General features: G+C 43.4%; 1 protein-coding gene across 1 annotated transcript in view; it reads left to right on the top strand.

The window, feature by feature from the left end:
• Positions 1–1,058: 1,058 nt before the first annotated feature.
• LOC146992385 (slit homolog 1 protein-like) overlaps positions 1,059–17,372 on the top strand; it is a 127,174-nt gene continuing 110,860 nt past the window's right edge. Inside the window, exon 1 of the mRNA XM_085785906.1 lies at positions 1,059–1,312. Within this exon, the coding sequence (XP_085642032.1) occupies positions 1,059–1,312 (254 nt within the window). The remainder of the gene's footprint in view (positions 1,313–17,372) is intronic.

Below are 17,372 nucleotides of genomic sequence, written 5' to 3'. Positions count from 1 at the left end.
CCCTTCCTCCCTCTCTCTGTCTCTCTCCTCTCTCTCTCATCATGTCCATGCAGCCTTAGGCTCTTTTCTTCTTTTTCTTTTCGAGAGAGATAGACAGACAGAAACCAGGAGAGGAGGTAAAAAGAGAGAGAAAGAGAAAGAGAGATAGAGAGAGAGAGAGAGAAAAAGGCTGCCGTCACTGTAGGTGCCGGCTCCTCCGCTACTGCTGTCACTGAATAGATGTGAGTTCACTCCGGGTGCTGCTGTGTGTGTGTAGTGTGTGTGTGTAAGTGTGTGTGTGTGTGTGTGTAGTGTGTGTGTGTAGTATGTTTGTGTAAGTGTGTGTGTGTGTGTGTGTGTGTGTGTGTGTGTGTGTGTGTGTGTGTGTGTGTGTGTGACTGGGGGTGGTGGTGGTGGTGGTGGCGTGGGAGGAGTCTGAGTGCTGTTATTTGTAAAAGCTTTTGATGGATGATTTGCTCTGTGTGTGTGTGTGTGTGTGTGTGAGATAGAGGGAGTGAGGGAGTCCCCCCCTTTCTTTTCCTTTTTTTTTTTCTAGTGGCTCACTGTTCAGCGCACAATGACTCAATGAAAAGTGGAGGGGAGAGGAGAGGCGAGCACACTGTACGGCTGCAGGAGAGAGAGAAGGAGAGAGAAGGAGAGAAGGAGGGAGCAGAGAACACACAGAGTAGAAGAAGGAGAAGAGAAGGCAGTTGGAGGAAGCTCTGAAGCTGAGGAGAAGAATAAGTAGAAGAAAAAAGAAGAAGGAGAAGGAGGAGGAGGAGGAGGAGAGGATATATACTTGTGTTTTTTCTCTCCTCTGTGTCTGAGAGAGGCCACTCTGGGATCAAGTGGCAGCCGTTGAGTCTGAGCTGAACTTCACCTGCTGCTGCTGCCGCCTCTTCAAGCATTTCACTCTGAGCACTTGAGGCTTTTTTCCTCCACTTCTTCTCTTTTTTTAATTCATTTTTAAAAGGAGGCATCACCAATAGTGGTCACTCATTCATTCATTCATTCACTCTCAGACTCACTCAGTCAGTCACTCAGGAAGAGGTTTGTATCTGCAGCGCCGCAGGATCAGGATGCCTGCTGGGAGAAGAGGACGGGACGGAGCGGCGGCGGCGGTGACAGTGGCCCCGAGGCTCCTCCACCTCCACCTCCACCTCCTCCTCGTGCTGCTGCTGCTGGTGGCGGTGGCGGTGGGAGGAGGAGGCGGAGGTGGCGGCGGCGTGCAGGCGTGCCCGGCCGCCTGCAGCTGCCTGGGCAACACGGTGGACTGTCACGGCCTGGGGATCCACGCTGTGCCCAGAAACATCCCCAGAGCCACCGAGAGGCTGTGAGTAGTAGGCATGATGCACTTAGTATACCCACGTGTGTGTGTGTGTGTGTGTGTGTTTCTCTCTGTACCTGTGAGGACCAGACGCTGACAGACGAGGGGGGAATCCTTCAAAGTGACGGCACATCGCTGCCGCACTTAAAGGGATAGTTCAACATTTTGGCAGATTGGCCCATTGCCATAATCCCTAAATGTAGTAGGTTTATTACCTTTAATTGTCGGTGCAAGCTGTTTTTAGAACGGCGGAGCAGAGTCGCGAGCTGCTCAGAGCTACGCTACGGAGGCTAATGCGATTTCTCTTCTTGGTTTCCCTCATCAAACTCATCAAATACACAATCCAACAACTCCAAAACGCTCTGGTGGACAAGTTGTGACCTGCACATTCACCACGCTATGAGATAATAACACAACGTTACCAGACAGAGTTGTTTTAGAGGTAATTGCAGAGACTGCTTGATGAAAAACTGTCCCTGAAGGCAACGTGCATCAGCGGTTTTGCATGAATTTCCCTCTAAAACAACTCTGTGTGGTAACGTTGTGTTATTATCTCATAGCGTGGTGAATGTGCAGGTCACAACTTGTCCACCAGAGCGTTTTGGAGTTGTTGGATTGTGTATTTGATGAGTTTGATGAGGGAAACCAAGAAATCCCATGAGCCTCCGTAGCGTAGCTCTGAGCAGCTCACGGCTCTGCTCCGCCGTTCTAAAAATAGCTTTCACCGACAAATTAAAGGTAACGAACCTACTGCTATGAGTATAGGGATTATGGCAATGGGCCAATTTGCCAAAATGTTGAACTATCCCTTTAAAAGGAGCACGACGCAGCTCAGATGTGGGTTTGTGGTTTATGGTTTATGGTTTATAGGTCGGAGAGTGAAGGTCCTCACAAGTATAATGAAACATGCACACGTTTGTATTTGTCTGAACAAGATGGATGTGTGTGTGTGTGCGTGTGTGGAGGAGGGAGTTTCTGTGTGTGTGTGGATTTGCAAATTAGTCTGTAGTGGGAATTTAATTATCAGTGTGACTCACCCAGTGTGCAGTTAGTTCATACTATCAGTGTGTGTGTGTGTGTGTGTGTGTGTGTGTGTGTGTGCTTTGTGTCATTTTTTTCTGCCGCAGTGTCTCGTGCTTATTCAAGCTCTTTACCAGTTGTCTGTTTAACTTCATAACACACACACACACACACACACACACTTTGACTCTCTACTTGATCCCCAGGATCCACACTGCTGCTCTGCGGCATCACTGATTTTTTTTTCCTGTCGCAATTTCACACTTAATTGTTCTTAGATTTACTCACAATCTCCATAATCAACAAACTGTGTCTAATTTAATTAGTAGCCTACGGTACGTGTGGTTCCTCTGGAGCTCTTCCTCCTTATGAATTCCTACTTTTACATGTTACTGTCCCTGCTCACTTTATAAGGGACACCCACAACCTAATAACCATACAGTTCAACAGCTCTAACACATATTCTGTGTTTATGAAGCTCATAAATTTAAGACTTAAAAGATTTAAAAGGTTAAAAGGACCGTGTTTCAGTCAAAAATGTGATTATTACCAAGGTTGGAGGGAATTGATGTCAATATTAGGGAGCAACAATATTCAGATATACCTCATGCATACATAAACACACATTTTTTGCAATAGTCCCTCAAATATAGTAAGTAAAAAAAAGAAAAGAAAGATAAAAACCTCAAATGAATAATGACACATTGTTTTCAGATTGGCTCCAGGCTGCCCCTAAATGGCGGCATTTTGCCCCTAAATTTTGAGACAGTGCAAGTCAATTTTTCATCTACTTGCAAATTTGCAACCGGTAAAATCTGGAAGAGGCGACTCAAAGAATATTGAATCTGTCATTATAGGTGTCATGACAAATGTGAATATTTGCTCTGCAAGTTCATTTACAGTGTGCACCCCGAATTTTTTTGCTTACCCTCCTGAAATTTTAAGTTAGGGCCCGCTCTGCTCATAGTAAAACATGTTAGTGTATATAGAAATGAGATCAAACCACAAACTGGACGAACAACAACACTAACGTTATTTTTCTCCATTGGATCAAACCAATGACAGGACGTAATTTCTAAATGAAACCAGACAGTTTGTTGTTCACCTGCAGAGTCTTCACATCGGCTCTTATCAGACGAGACAGACTGAGACAGAGACGACGGAGAGAGAGAGAGAGAGAGAGACTGGAATCAGGCCATTCATTGATTACTCTTCCTCCTAATGTCTGTAAACGTTCACATTAGAAATACTTCTCAACACAATACCATCCAGTTCAACACCGCTGCCAACAACAACCTCTTGTCTTACACCTGTCGTCACATTAACACTTTTCTAACAAACTAAAAATGACCATCTCTATTTTTGCTATTATCATATTAATATCATCACTATTGAGACATTACATTTGATTTTACAGGTGTACCTAATAAAGTGAACTGAGACAGTCGTATAACTAGAAGAGACAAACGATGGCGTCACTCTAAACCCAAAGCACCGAGCTAACTAAAGTCTTTTATACTCTTCTGCTCCCAGATGTCGCAGATCTAATTTTCGTGTGACTTTGAGGAACGACTCGTGTTCCTGTGATTAAAAAGTAGATGTTTCTAACTCCTTCTTGCTGCCCTACTGATCTAATTTACATGACACTTGTAGGAGTCACACACACACACACACACACACACACACACACACACACACACACACACACACACACACACACACACACACACACACACACACACACACACACACACACACACGTAGCATTGTTCCCGTCATTTCCAACCAGTCTCGTCCACATACCGTACCAGGTTCATTTCAGTTTGCAGTTGCCTCCCTTTTCCAAAGATGTCTGAAGGAGCCAGAGAAGCAAAAAGCAGCCGATCGATAAACCTTTTCTCTCAAGATGCTTTATATAAAGTTGCTGGTCTCCGGTCTCCTGATGACACTGTTGTTGTCTTAATTGGCTTCTCTTCTGCAGAGTTTCTGCTTGTGTCAGTGCAAACCAACGACTCCAGAAACCTCCCATGTGTAACAATGATCTACTGCAGCTGACTGAAATAACCGGTTGTTTCACAATTTACCAGTTCATTATAAAAAATAAGGAAGATTAATGTATAAAAAAACACAGGAGCATAGAGAGTGAATAGCAGTTTCTATCAAATCTTGTATTGGAGGTTTCTCTAAACAACTAAAACCATGTCCGTGTAGAGTGTGTGTGTGTAAATAAGGAAACACTCCACTCTATGTGTTTGTTAAGTGTACTGTACTGTATGTGGCTCTCAGCGCAGGGCGAACATGTATGTTTTTGTATATTGTGAGCATGTGTGTGTGTTTATTTCAGCTTCTAGAGTGCCTTTGCGTGTGAATAATTGATGATTGTCAGGGGTGCCAGCAGAGACACATTATCCTCCCTCCTCTCTGGGTCACTGTAGCGTGGAGGATGTTTTCCCCTCTGAGGCTGATAGCTTTATGATCGGGGACGGGGGCTCGCGCTGCTGGTCAAAGAGAAATGGCCTGGAAAAAACTGTGAGGCTGCAGACCCACTTGTCCATTTGTCTTTTTACATCGCTGAGAGGGTAGCTGTTTGGTTGTTTTTTTCCTGCGGTAATGGTTACTGACAGTGGAGGGTAATAAGAAAAATACAGTGTCTGTTGTCGCCGGTGTAGATATAGAGACAGAGTACAGTTAAGGGGCGTTCACACCGGAAGCGATAGACGCGAATGGAGCGGCAACTCTACATTGAAAATCAATGTAAATGGCGCGATGACACGCGATTCAGGCGGAGGCGGCGCGAATGGAGCGTCTGGAGCGATGAGACGCGGCGCGAATGAAGCGGCGCGTCTGGAGCGGCGCGAATAAAGTTGAAAATATTGAACTTTTCAGGCGGCATCGCGCCGTGACATCCAATCAGCGACGAGTTCGAGCCGACGACGTCACTTCTCTGTACGGTTGTTTACACTCAGAACAACATGAAGGAGAAGCTGATTGTATTTGAGCTGTGTGTGGGCACCGCTGCCGTCTTCTACACAGAGTGGACAAAACAAACAACAACAACACACACACACACACACACAGTGAACCCAGACACGACGGCGGGTGGTTTTCCGGTGTTTCTGAGACTTGTACAGCAGTAGTACAATGCAGCAACGGTGGTGATATGAGCCACGATCGATGTGGAAAGAGAGCAGGTTGAGATCACCGGTTTTCAAATGAACGGGCGGAGCGTCTAGCGCGAATGACGCGATGGACGCGAATGATCCACAATGACCAAGCGGCGCGATGGAAGCGTCTGGCGCGATTATATTCGCGTCTATCACGTCCGGTGTGAACGCCGCTTTACAGTATCACTGACGGTAGTGTAAGTGGTGGTAAAGGGGGATAGGTTTTCTCCCATGTCTGTTACTATCAGGTTTACACAAAAACTATTGAACCAATTTGCACTGAACTTGTTGGAAGGACGGTTCATTGGTCAAGAACGTGTTCAGTTTTGGTGTAGATGGTTTATGTCATTTGATATTGGTGTTGTCATCCTGGTATGTCTGTCAGCTCCTTTCCGTCCTGTGGAGTCGTTATAGATTCTGCATTGAGGAGTTATGAGGTGTGAGGAAAATACTTTTCTTTAGCTAAGTTGCAGGTTTACTGCCTAGCGTACTTATGCTGTGTCTCAATTCGAATACTTCCATATACTTAAACTAACTGTGCGTTCACACCAAAAACTTCCAAAGCGTCAAAAACGCTCAAGGGTGGGATTCAGACAAGACAGCTTCCAAAACGGCAAATATTTTCAGCCGCTTTGGTCGCTCGTCACGTGACTGATGTCAAAGTTCGATTGCGCTGGTCATTGGGGAGCCAAAGGACAAAAAAAAGAAAAAAAAGGCAGCCAAAGGACATCTCTATTCTGACAGGTTGCCGCCAAACCGCGTCATAAATTAAACTAATTACCCTAAAGTTAACCAAGGCTCAACTTCTCGCAGTATACTACTGTAAGAACCCGGATGGTTCACTCAAAACAGTCCAAAAGTTGAGTGTGGAATGATAGACACTTACACACCCTCAGTGATCGCTGTCGTGGCTACATAGCGGAGTATAATATGTAAAGCAACATACCGGTAGGCCAATGTTTTCCGCCGGTAAGAGGAGCTCCACCTTGCCTACGTGAACAGGTGGCACACACAAGCAACAAAAAGAAAAGGACGAGTAAGGCTTTCATGATCACTAATTGAAATAACAAACAAAACGAGCCGGTAGATGTGGTGACGGGCGATAATAGCGGTCCAAAAAAAGAAGAAAACATTGGCAACCGTTGCGATCGTTAGGTCCGGTGACCGGTGCCCAACAACAGTATTCGATTTGAGATGACACTAACTGTCGAAATTTGGGCACTGCATATATAGTATACTACATTACAGTGTACTCATGGAAGTATTCGAACTGAGACACAGTATTAGTCTCAAATGAGATTGACCATTGGATTGACCATATTCATCTCCAAATTCCAAGAGGTGTGACCAACAGATGCAGATCTAAATGCCTCTGAACCAAGGGGGCAGTTGTCGGTCTGAGAAGTGAAGCTCACTTCCGCGTTCAAAAAACTGCAATCCCCTCGGATTCCTCTGGGGGCTGGTGTCAGAAGGGAGCATTCCCCATAGACCCCCATGTTAAAATCGCCGACTTTACATCCTCAGTAAACATGTTAAAAGCCTGGTGTCAGAACGTTTTTTCGTCTCAATCGATAGTTTCTACCCCCGCACACACTCTGAGGGGGGTGAATTTTTTTTTAACTCTATAGTTTTACTGTTATTAGGTTAAAATTCTGGCCAATTAGGGCGCGGAAACGTTGAGTGACAGGTCCGGAGCGGTCCGGAGACAGGCTGCTTCGAGGCCAGTGGGCGGGTTCTCGGCCGGCCAATCCAACATGGCGCTGTTCAGGCCGCCATATTTGAGTCACAAAAACGACTCCCCAAAACCAATGGGTGACGTCACGGACGCTACGTCCATTCTTTTTACAGTCTATGCTCTGAACGCAACTGGACAGATGTTAAACCAGTCAGAGTGACGATCCAGATGACGTATGCAGAGCGACGGAAAACGTGTCAACAAATGTGGTTGTTGTAGTTTACAGGAGCGATGGTGTCTAAGGACTTCCATGGGTTTTTTGCAAAGAAAATCTGAGAGTATTTGGAGTCTACAGGCGCTTTTTGACCAACCTTACTCCTCTGTTGTCATTGCGTTAAGCCCGCCTTTGTAATAAACCCATCTGTGATTGGTTTCCCAGTTTTCGGGGGAATTGAAAGTCGACCTCAACAGCTTCTTCTCCAGGTGGACCTGCAAAGCAAAATGAAATTGCTGGGAGATTTGTCTGTGTTCACGTACGCTACCAGTTGAACAAAGTCAGTTAGTGAAGGCTGTGAATAAAGCCGATCACACAGGATGTGAGAAATCCCAGGTAGAGTTGTCTCACATGTCTGGTGGTCAAATAAAGTCATGAATACAAGGCGCTGTTGTCCGTAACTGACAGACTGACTGTTTTGCAGCATGCATGTGTTTTATAGATCAAGATCATGGGTTTGAGGAGGTTGAGTGTTTTACTTTATAATCTTTTATAAAAAATAAAAAAACACGGGAAAAGAACAAAAATAGGAACAAAGAGAGCAGAAAAAAATCCTCTGGGGTTTGTTTCACAAAGTAAAGACCAACATCTTGTTTTTGCTTTCAATTCGTACATGTTTTGAAATAAATATGTCTGCTTTGGAAGGCACATTTCCTCTTTGATCAGACTAGTTTACCAGTTCTTCCTCTCATCTGTGCCTCCTGATGAATGGAGATGAAATTCACATTTATCTTGGATGCAAAACTATTTTCCATGTTTCTTTCTGATGTTTTGATGAATGTTTCCCACAGGCTCAGTTTATACAAATACCTCTAAAAAGCCTTTGATGATGTGTCATTCAGGTAGTTTTTTGTTTTTTAGTCTCTGACAAATCTGTTATTTACTTAAAAATACACAGATCACGCTATCAGCTGTTTTCACTGTTTCTATTTCATGGTCAAGAGCTGCATCTGTTACAGATGAGGTCTGTGGATCATCTGCAGGAGCTGGCACATTGTGTCTGGAAACATGAATTACTCCTTAGTTTTTTAAAGGTGTCGGCACCACAGACTAAATTTTGTTCAAATGGGTTTTTTTTATTGGAAATGGAAATGTCAAACTGTAGACAGGGAAACCAAACACTGGTGGAAAAATCAACAACAAAAAAAAAAAAATCAATTTGTGATTTGTGTGAACTGACCCTTTAAAGAGAATAAGACCTACACCGGAGACTGACCAATGACCTGCTACCCCGTCCATGTAAACATAGCCACTGTGACCTTTTGACCTCTGGATTGTCTCCCACCAGCCACCGTCCTGTGGACTCAGACGGTCGCTCTCTGCCCGGCAGTGGAGAGGAGAGGCTCATTAAACAGCTATTTGTTAAAGGGCTTGTCGCCCAATTAGCATGTAAAGTGATCTGACTGTGTGTGTGTGTGTGTGTGTGTGTGTGTGTCAGCTGGACAGCTAGCCACTGGGGGAGAGTGTGTGTGTCTGTGTGTGTGTGTGTGTGTGTGTGTGTGAGAGAGACAGAGAGGTAGATTGTGTGTACAGTATTCCCTGGGAGACAGCTGGCAATAAGAGGGTCATTTATCAAGGTGACTGCACCAGTCCAACTAAACACCCCCCTCCTCATTGGATTGTCATGGCAACGCTGAAAAATGGATGCCCCTATGGGCCCTGATGAGCGTGATTATTTGAACAGAGAAAAGAGGGAAGTGTTAGAGAAAGAGAGTGGAGATCTGTGAAGATGAGTTCAGTCGTATGTTGGTGCGTGTTGGACGAGTCGTTAATGGTTTCTGTTTTTTCCCCCCCAAAGACCAAATCAGTTCAAACTGTTTTCCACCCAGATTGTGTTAGATTGTATCTTGCTCAACCAGAAGTTTTATTATTTCCTGCTCCTCCAACATACAAGACACTCAGAATCAAAGTTTAGGGCTGTAAATCACAAGATACAATATTATATGGAGACGATGGACAACAAATAGATATGATTTTGATTTGATTCGGGTACCAGTGATCGATATGAGACTATATCATCTGCAGACTTAACACATTCACTTCCATTCATATCAAATCACAGAAAACAACTAAAATATCATTTGATGTTTAGTTCTGAGCTCAACCAGAGATTAGAATGGAAAAATGGACCTAATGTTGACTATAAAGTCCACATTTAATATTCACAGTCTAGAAAAGAAAACTGAAATAACATTAACGTTCTATTTGTTTACATTACAGCAGGATTTAAGCGGGAGCCTTACTCTTGTTTAGAGCCTCAAACCAAAGTTAGATTTTTGTAATTAGCTACACACCTCTTTGCAAATGAAATATGAAAATGTAGCAGAAGCTAATCACTCAGATGTACCCGGGGGGTTTCAAAATGAAGGCACATCTTACAAATTTTCATTTTTATTTTATCATGTTTATCGAATCGCAGTAGATCGGTGTGTCAGTACAGCTCTAGTAAATATTGCAACGACTGAGAGCAGATTGAGACCTGTTAGGACATTACACTTCCTCTAAATAAGTCAAAACCGTCAGTAAAGATGGACGTGACTTAAATGTTTCTGAAAAACGGTTTGGAAGTTGTCGCTGTCCGACTCTGACCAACGTCCTAGCTAATCCAAAAATGGACAAAGGAGGAGTCAAAGTTCAAGGTCAGGCTGAAGTCACGTTGTTGTGGACGTGATAAATCAGGAACGCCCAGAGGGAATTTAATTACATCTGGAACAAACATTCACTCAGACTCCAATTTGATTTTGGGCGGTCAAGGGTCAGAGGTCAACTTCTCTGGGACATCATATTGTTCTCTAAAAGCTCCATTGGGTGGGAAGTTGACTGGTTGGTGGAGCGATACGACAATGAGGTGGTGATTTTTATGCATCTGGTTATTAAATTATCAGTCAAATTTCTTGTTCCATGATGCAAAGTCATAAAAAAACTTTTGCTGCAAGTCTGTAAAGTCCTCGTTTACTTTCTTCTTTCTGTCTGAACCTTCAACGAACCCAACACCCAAACACTGTCGGCATACCAACAGGAGAGAGTGTGAGAAAGTGCAGGTCGAAGTCTGTGTATGACTGATGTTTAATCTTTGTGTGTCTGTGTAGTGTGTGTAGTGTGGCATCTGTGCAGAGTTCCTGGAAACCCACAACTCAAACATAAACAACTGACTCAGCGACGGAGAGATGCTGCTAATTGAAATAACACGCTCAGACCGTGTGTCTGTTTATTTCCCTGTCTGGATGCATCATTATATAAATTGGGCATGAAACATTGAGAAAAATATTAATCAAGCTGTGTGTGTTTAAACCCTACAGTGTATGTGTCATTATGTGTAGCCGCCAGTGAGGGAGCTAATTGAGCGTGATGCGTTGGGCAGAAAGTGGGAAACTGAGGTGCTGCATGCACACAAACACGCACGGTGTCTCAGGTTTTTGTCACTTGTGAGGACTTTTGCATCGAGTTAAGTTAAAACACACAGTGAGAACCAACAAACCAAACTCTGTTTTAATTATCAGGCACCACGGGAGGTTGGTTTTCTGAAGAGCTGACGTGCAGAAGTTAAATTCTGAGCTGCTGAATCTTCATTTAATTCGTTCAACAACTGTGACTGCAGGGACATCACGTGTGGTTTTTTTTAATACCCGAGCATTAGAAAAACTCAGCAGTAACTTATCTTCCCCAAACTGTCCAGGTTACTGTGGATAATCCACAGACCTCCCCGTGAACATTTCCCACCGGGAACTTGGAAACTGTCCACAGCGTTTCTCTGTGGATTATCCCCAGTAACCTGGATACTGTTTCTTGAAAGACGGGTTGTAGTCAAGTTTTTTTTTAAAAAGTGAAGTTTTTCTGACTAAACTGCTCTCAGCTCAGTGAGACAGAGAAACTTCAAACCTTCAGAAACTTTGTGAAAGATCCTAGCTATTAAAAGGTAGATAGATACTCAAGAGTTTAGTGGCTCAATTCGTGTTATTCTGAATTAGTCTCTTCACTTTCATTATTTCACTACACACACACACACACTGTTTCATTACCAGCGACTGCCACCTCAGCTTCTTTCACTGCCTCGCTCTCTCTCTCTCTCTGTCCATCTCTTATAATCATCTTACCAGTTCCCCTGCAGCTCCTCAGTGGGAGAGATGCTGCTAATGAAGTGTCATTAGTCCTGAATGTGTGTGTGTGTGTGTAATTGTATGTGTGCACAGCCGCTAATGTTAGTTACATCTACTGTACCGCACCTGGGGGGGGGATGGGATGGTGAGAGTGAAGAGAAGGAGGAGGAGGCAGAGGAAGAGGAAGGTTGTTTCAGGCTGTCAGGGGAAGAGGAGGTAAAGGGGAGGTCAGGGTGAGGATGGAGGAGTAAGGGATGACAACAGATGTGACCAGTCGACAAAGATGTGGCTCTTTGTAGCCGTTGTAGATCAGGAAGACTGAACTGGAATAAGATCTGGTCTGGTCTTTGGATCACCAGTTGTGCCAGCTCCTTGAAACTGGATGCACACTGCGATTTTGACCCGATTTTTTTGCCACACGACTCATTTTAGAGTTTTAGGCCGAATTTCAGCTATGTCGTAGACTCGTAGCCTGGCTAACACCAGACCTCATCTCAATGTAGATTGAGATAAGGACTGGCAACCACCCGTTCATTTTTTCTTATTTGAGGCGTGGTTTATGAAAGTCCAGAGCTGTTTGGGCGCTACAAATGTCTATCCAATGCGCCTGTACGTAGCTTATAGCCAATCATATCAATCATACCCGATAACGTATGTAGAGCGACAGATATCTGATGAGGAAAAAAACGCTAAACGTTGCCCGTTTTTTTTTTAAACAAACTTGCGGTCTGAACTGCTTAAAACACTTTCTAACGCTGCATCGAAAGGTAAAGCGTCTGCCGCCATGTTGGATCGACAGGCTATCAATAAAGTCGCTTCGGTGTGTCGTTATCTTCCCCCGTTCTGTGATTGGCTTCCTCGTTGAGGGAAAAACTGGGTCTATGGTTTCCAGGCTGACTTGCAGAGCGAATAAAATCGCGCACAAGGCAGCGTGGGTATACCCAGGCTAGCTATCTTGTTGAAGCAATACAGTTGAAGCAGAGCAATGAGTCGATTCCTGAACGTCCTTGTCCCTTTTCTCACGGCGAGAAGTTGCAAACAAAATGCCTGGAACGCCATGGTGATAGTGATAAAAAGCTGGACGGAAAATATGGAGGCCAGGTTGATGGAGCTGTGGCAACAGCTGCTTCCTGTTTGATGTTTCTGATGTGAACAAGAGACGAAGCCACCGCCTCTTTTTGAGAGGATTCGGCAACAAGACTGAACAAACTATCAGAAGCTTCCTTTACCTTGTTGGCACTGGTGCTCAACAAGTTGTTTTGAGCACATAAGTCGTGAGCTTTGGCGTCAGATCGTTGAGGATTTACTCGTACAGTCGGAGTTGCAAGCAAACAACAATATTTATAAAACAGTACAGTGTGTGCCCGGGTTCACCATTGTGTCCGAAGGGGCTACTTAACAATATGGACCCTTATTCCACAAAAATGTTGAAAAGGCCCTTGGTTTTAACAGTTGTACTGAGCAAAAACACATTATTTCAAGTTTATGTGAGTATTTGTGAGCTTATGTGACCAGCACACAATGAATCTTGGAATAGGTTGAGTCGGGAAGGACCCACCCACTGGATCCTTCATGTCCCAGGACAGAAACAGGACGGTCTAGTCACGCTGCTGTGATGCAACTGGCCTTCATATGCAGCCTGTGAATTATGACACAGCTACTATGACTGAAGTGTTATAGAAATAACAAAGAGGAAAGAGGGGGAAAAAAAGAGGTGACGGCGCAAAATTAAGATTGTTTTTACATCTGCAGTGCAGTCTTGCGATGACTGGGTCACATTTCACAAAATTGGTTCTTTAAGACAGATTGAAATTAATCAATAAAAGCTGCCTCTAGTTTTCTTTCCGTGTCAGGAAATGACTTTGTTCTGAGCTGCAGAAAATTCGCTGCCACTCATGTATCGAGCATCTGGGTGGGATATTGGTCAAAACCTCGGTCCAAACGAAGCACCCCGGGGCCGACTGGAAATGACCCGAGAAACCTCCCGCTCGGTAACATCTTGCACTGATTGCTCCGTTCTCATATGACCAAGCAAATAATGAAACCACCCCGGGGTTGCACAGCAACACAAATCATCTGAGGGGGTATTAGAAAGGGTTGTTGGAGAGCGTTTGAAGCAGTTAAAACGAAATTTGTAGATTTCTGTCCTTGAGGTTTTTCTCTTGCTGTGAATAATGACTTTTAATGCAGGATTACATAAAATATTGACAACAGTGATCTCTTGAATTACGGTTATGGTCCAGTTTGGTGCCGTCACAGCTTCAGTTTTAGTTTGCCCAGAGTGAATGTACAGAAAGTTGACAAAACTCACTCATTCACTTTTAGTAGATTGTAGATTTGTGATAGTGTGTGATCATTTTTCAGGTGTGATGTGTTTTGGTGTCTGATAAGCTTTTAAACACATTCAATTTTTTTAGCTCTAGTAACAACAGGTCAGTGTCAGCCAATCAGAAGAGAGGAGACTCTGAGCCTCTCTTCCGATTGGCTGACTGTTTTCTGAGTTGATCCAATAAAACTAGAGCAGATTATAGAATAAAAAACTCAGAGAAACTAAATCCTACAAAGTTGTTGGATGGTGGGTCCAGGTGGTGAGGGGGCGGGGCTTTGTTGTGACGTCACAAAGAAACAGGAAGTCCTGACGGCTGGTTTTAAGGCTCAGTTTCTGAATACAGGCTGTGTGCAAATTTCTCTGTGGACTGAGGCTTTGATACTTTCACAGTATTAATATAGAACCTAGAGCTGCTTTATAATCACACTACACATGGACATCTACCTTTATACTGTATGGAGCTTTAACACAAACATCTACCTTTATACTGTATGGAGCTTTAATACAAACATCTACCTTTATACTGTATGGAGCTTTAATACAAACATCTACCTTTATACTGTATGGAGCTTTAACACAAATGTCTACCTTTATACTGTATGGAGCTTTAATACAAACATCTACCTTTATACTGTATGGAGCTTTAACACAAACATCTACCTTTATACCGTATGGAGCTTTAACACAAACATCTACCTTTATACCGTATGGAGCTTTAATACAAACATCTACCTTTATACTGTATGGAGCTTTAACACAAACATCTACCTTTATACCGTATGGAGCTTTAATACAAACATCTACCTTTATACTGTATGGAGCTTTAACACAAACATCTACCTTTATACCGTATGGAGCTTTAACACAAACATCTACCTTTATACTGTATGGAGCTTTAATACAAACATCTACCTTTATACTGTATGGAGCTTTAACACAAACATCTACCTTTATACCGTATGGAGCTTTAATACAAACATCTACCTTTATACCGTATGGAGCTTTAACACAAACATCTACCTTTATACTGTAAGCACCATAGAAATCAATAGCATTAAAGCTAACCTGATTTAATTCACAGTTTACAGAAAATATCTTAAATGTAATTTCAAAAGCACATAGACATCTACCTTTGTGCTGTATCAGACCTGAGAGCTGTTTCTGATGCAGTTCTGAGGTAAAATTCACAAAATAGAAATGAGGCCATACATCAAACACCAGCAGACAAAAACCAGCTACACAGAAAATAAAAAAACCTGCAGCTTCAACCGCAGGTGGCACGAGTTATTAGAGCTGCAGCAGGTAGAGTATCAGTGTGTGGGTGGAGCAGATGAAGCCGGTGCTTCACTTCACTGTCACCAAGCTGTTGTTTACTACACCGTTGTTGAGGCAGAGAGGTGTTGTGTTTCTTTGTGTTTATTTAGACCAGTCCAGACAGTAGATCACTGCATCGTCTCTGTCTCTAATGGCCGTGTAGTGTGCGTGTGTGGGGTGGGGGGGTTCATCTTGATACCTCCCTCCCTGTTTCCATGCATCCTGCACAGATGCTGAATTGATTAGTACAATAAGATGAGCCAGTATTGATCTGCCACTTCCTCGCTCAGATGTATCCGATGTGAGGTTTTGTTTTTTTCCAGAGGCTTTTTAAAAGAGAGATATGGATGGAAACAGTGGAGCGCCAATCTTTATATCCGACCACTCCGACTTTTATCACATCCTTTCTCTTCAGTATCTGTGTTGTTATCATCATATACTTGGACATTGGATGTGATTGACCTATTGATTCATTGGATTTATTTTTTTGATTGTTGAAACCAGAGATAATGTGTTCTATGAAAACAACCAAAAAGACACATACAGTATGTACTGATTTCTAGAAAGAAGCTATGATACTTCCTGTTGCAGCAAAGGTTCAAGATTAACTTTTTTTTTCTCACAATTTATATTTGACGGTTTGATTTGATGTTTTTCAGTGTTTCTTTCCGTATTACGCTGGAAAATGTAGAATTTCCCAAAGCCCAGTGTGACGTCTTAACGCAGTGGTTCCCAATCAAGATTCGCCAACTCAGATATTTTTATATGCTGCATTTTATTTGAACTTGATCTATATATTCGAGAAAGTGAAAGTATAGAATACAGCTGTTTAAGATTGTGTGTGGTGTTTTCAATCATAATTTGAAAAAGAATAATAATTAGTTAAAATATATATTTTCATCAGTCATTTTTTTAATCAATTACTAGAAATTTCAGGCGACCCCATTTGAATTTCAGGTGACCCAACATGGGGTCCCGACCCCAAGGTTGAAAAACACTGTCTTAACGTGTTTTGTTTTATTTGACCAAGAAATATATTTTCATGATAAAAAAAAGACTTCAAAATGTTATATTTTAGCATGTTTCATATTCCTACTTGAAGTGAACAGTTGAAGCATCATTCATCATCGCCGTCTTCCTCTTCGGGGCTCGGCAGCTCTTCATAATTAGCGCTGAGGGCTGATACGGAGCTGTGTCCACTTTACTGTACGTCTTTTATGTTTCTTTTCTTTTCTCTCAGTCCACATGAAGTATCTAATCATCTTAGCGGACCCTCCTCCTCTCCTCTCCCTCCATGTCATCATCTAACAGTGGAGAGCGGAGCTGAGCGGATCAACTGCTGCCTCACTGCCCACTGAGGCTCTGATTGAATGTGTGTGTGTGTGTGTGCGTGTGTGTGTGTGAGACGCGTTCTGCTTTAATGAGCTATTGTTTGGCAGAGTCGCCACTCGAGGGGGAGTCTGTCGCTCTGCTGACCCCTGACCCCGCCATGCTGCACAAAACTCAATTAACCACGCCTCATCAGGCCGCTGCTTGTGTTGCTCTCTTTCCCCCCTCGAGTGTCTTTTTCCAACAAAGACAAATGTTATGGAGCGTTTTTTTTGTTTTGTTTTTTTTTTGGTCACCATCAGTGTGTGTGTGATATTCTCCAGCCTCTAGCCTCCATACATTCTCCTACAGCGTGTGAAAATGTGCTCGCCCCGCCGCTGTAGTAGTACGTCTCTCTCCGTGCTGACGCTTGTCCTGCCCGTGCAGTTTAACTGTCGAGCTGATTTCACACACATCCAGCGAGTGATTTTGGACCCCCCGCCATGACCCGTCTCCATCCGTCCTTCCTTCCCTCCCTCGCTCGCTCACAGCCAATCCCCTCCCTTGTGCAGCCACCACCTCCTCCTCCTGCTCCATCTTTAGACCTCTGGAAATTGTATTTTTCTTCCAGCTGGATGAGATCTTTTCACCTTCAGACATTTTCTAGTGTCACTTGGCTTGATGCTAATGTAGCGGTCTGTCACGTTACCCAGAGCAACATTTACTTTTACATTATTTTAGGGAAGAATGCGACTGGTATGTGGAGCAGGTTGTTTTAGCCAATATTTAAAGGGATAGTTCAACATTTTGGCATATTGGCCCATTGCCATAATCCCTATAGTTTTACTGTGCGTTCACACCAAAAGCTTCCAAAGCGTCAAAAAC

This window comes from Trachurus japonicus, chromosome 1, assembly GCF_045865225.1.
Source record: "Trachurus japonicus isolate A0001 chromosome 1, Traja_1.0".
Taxonomy (NCBI): Eukaryota; Metazoa; Chordata; class Actinopteri; order Carangiformes; family Carangidae; genus Trachurus; species Trachurus japonicus.
The sequence above is the reverse complement of the archived record's forward strand: the minus strand, read 5'-3'. Positions and strand labels throughout refer to the sequence as shown.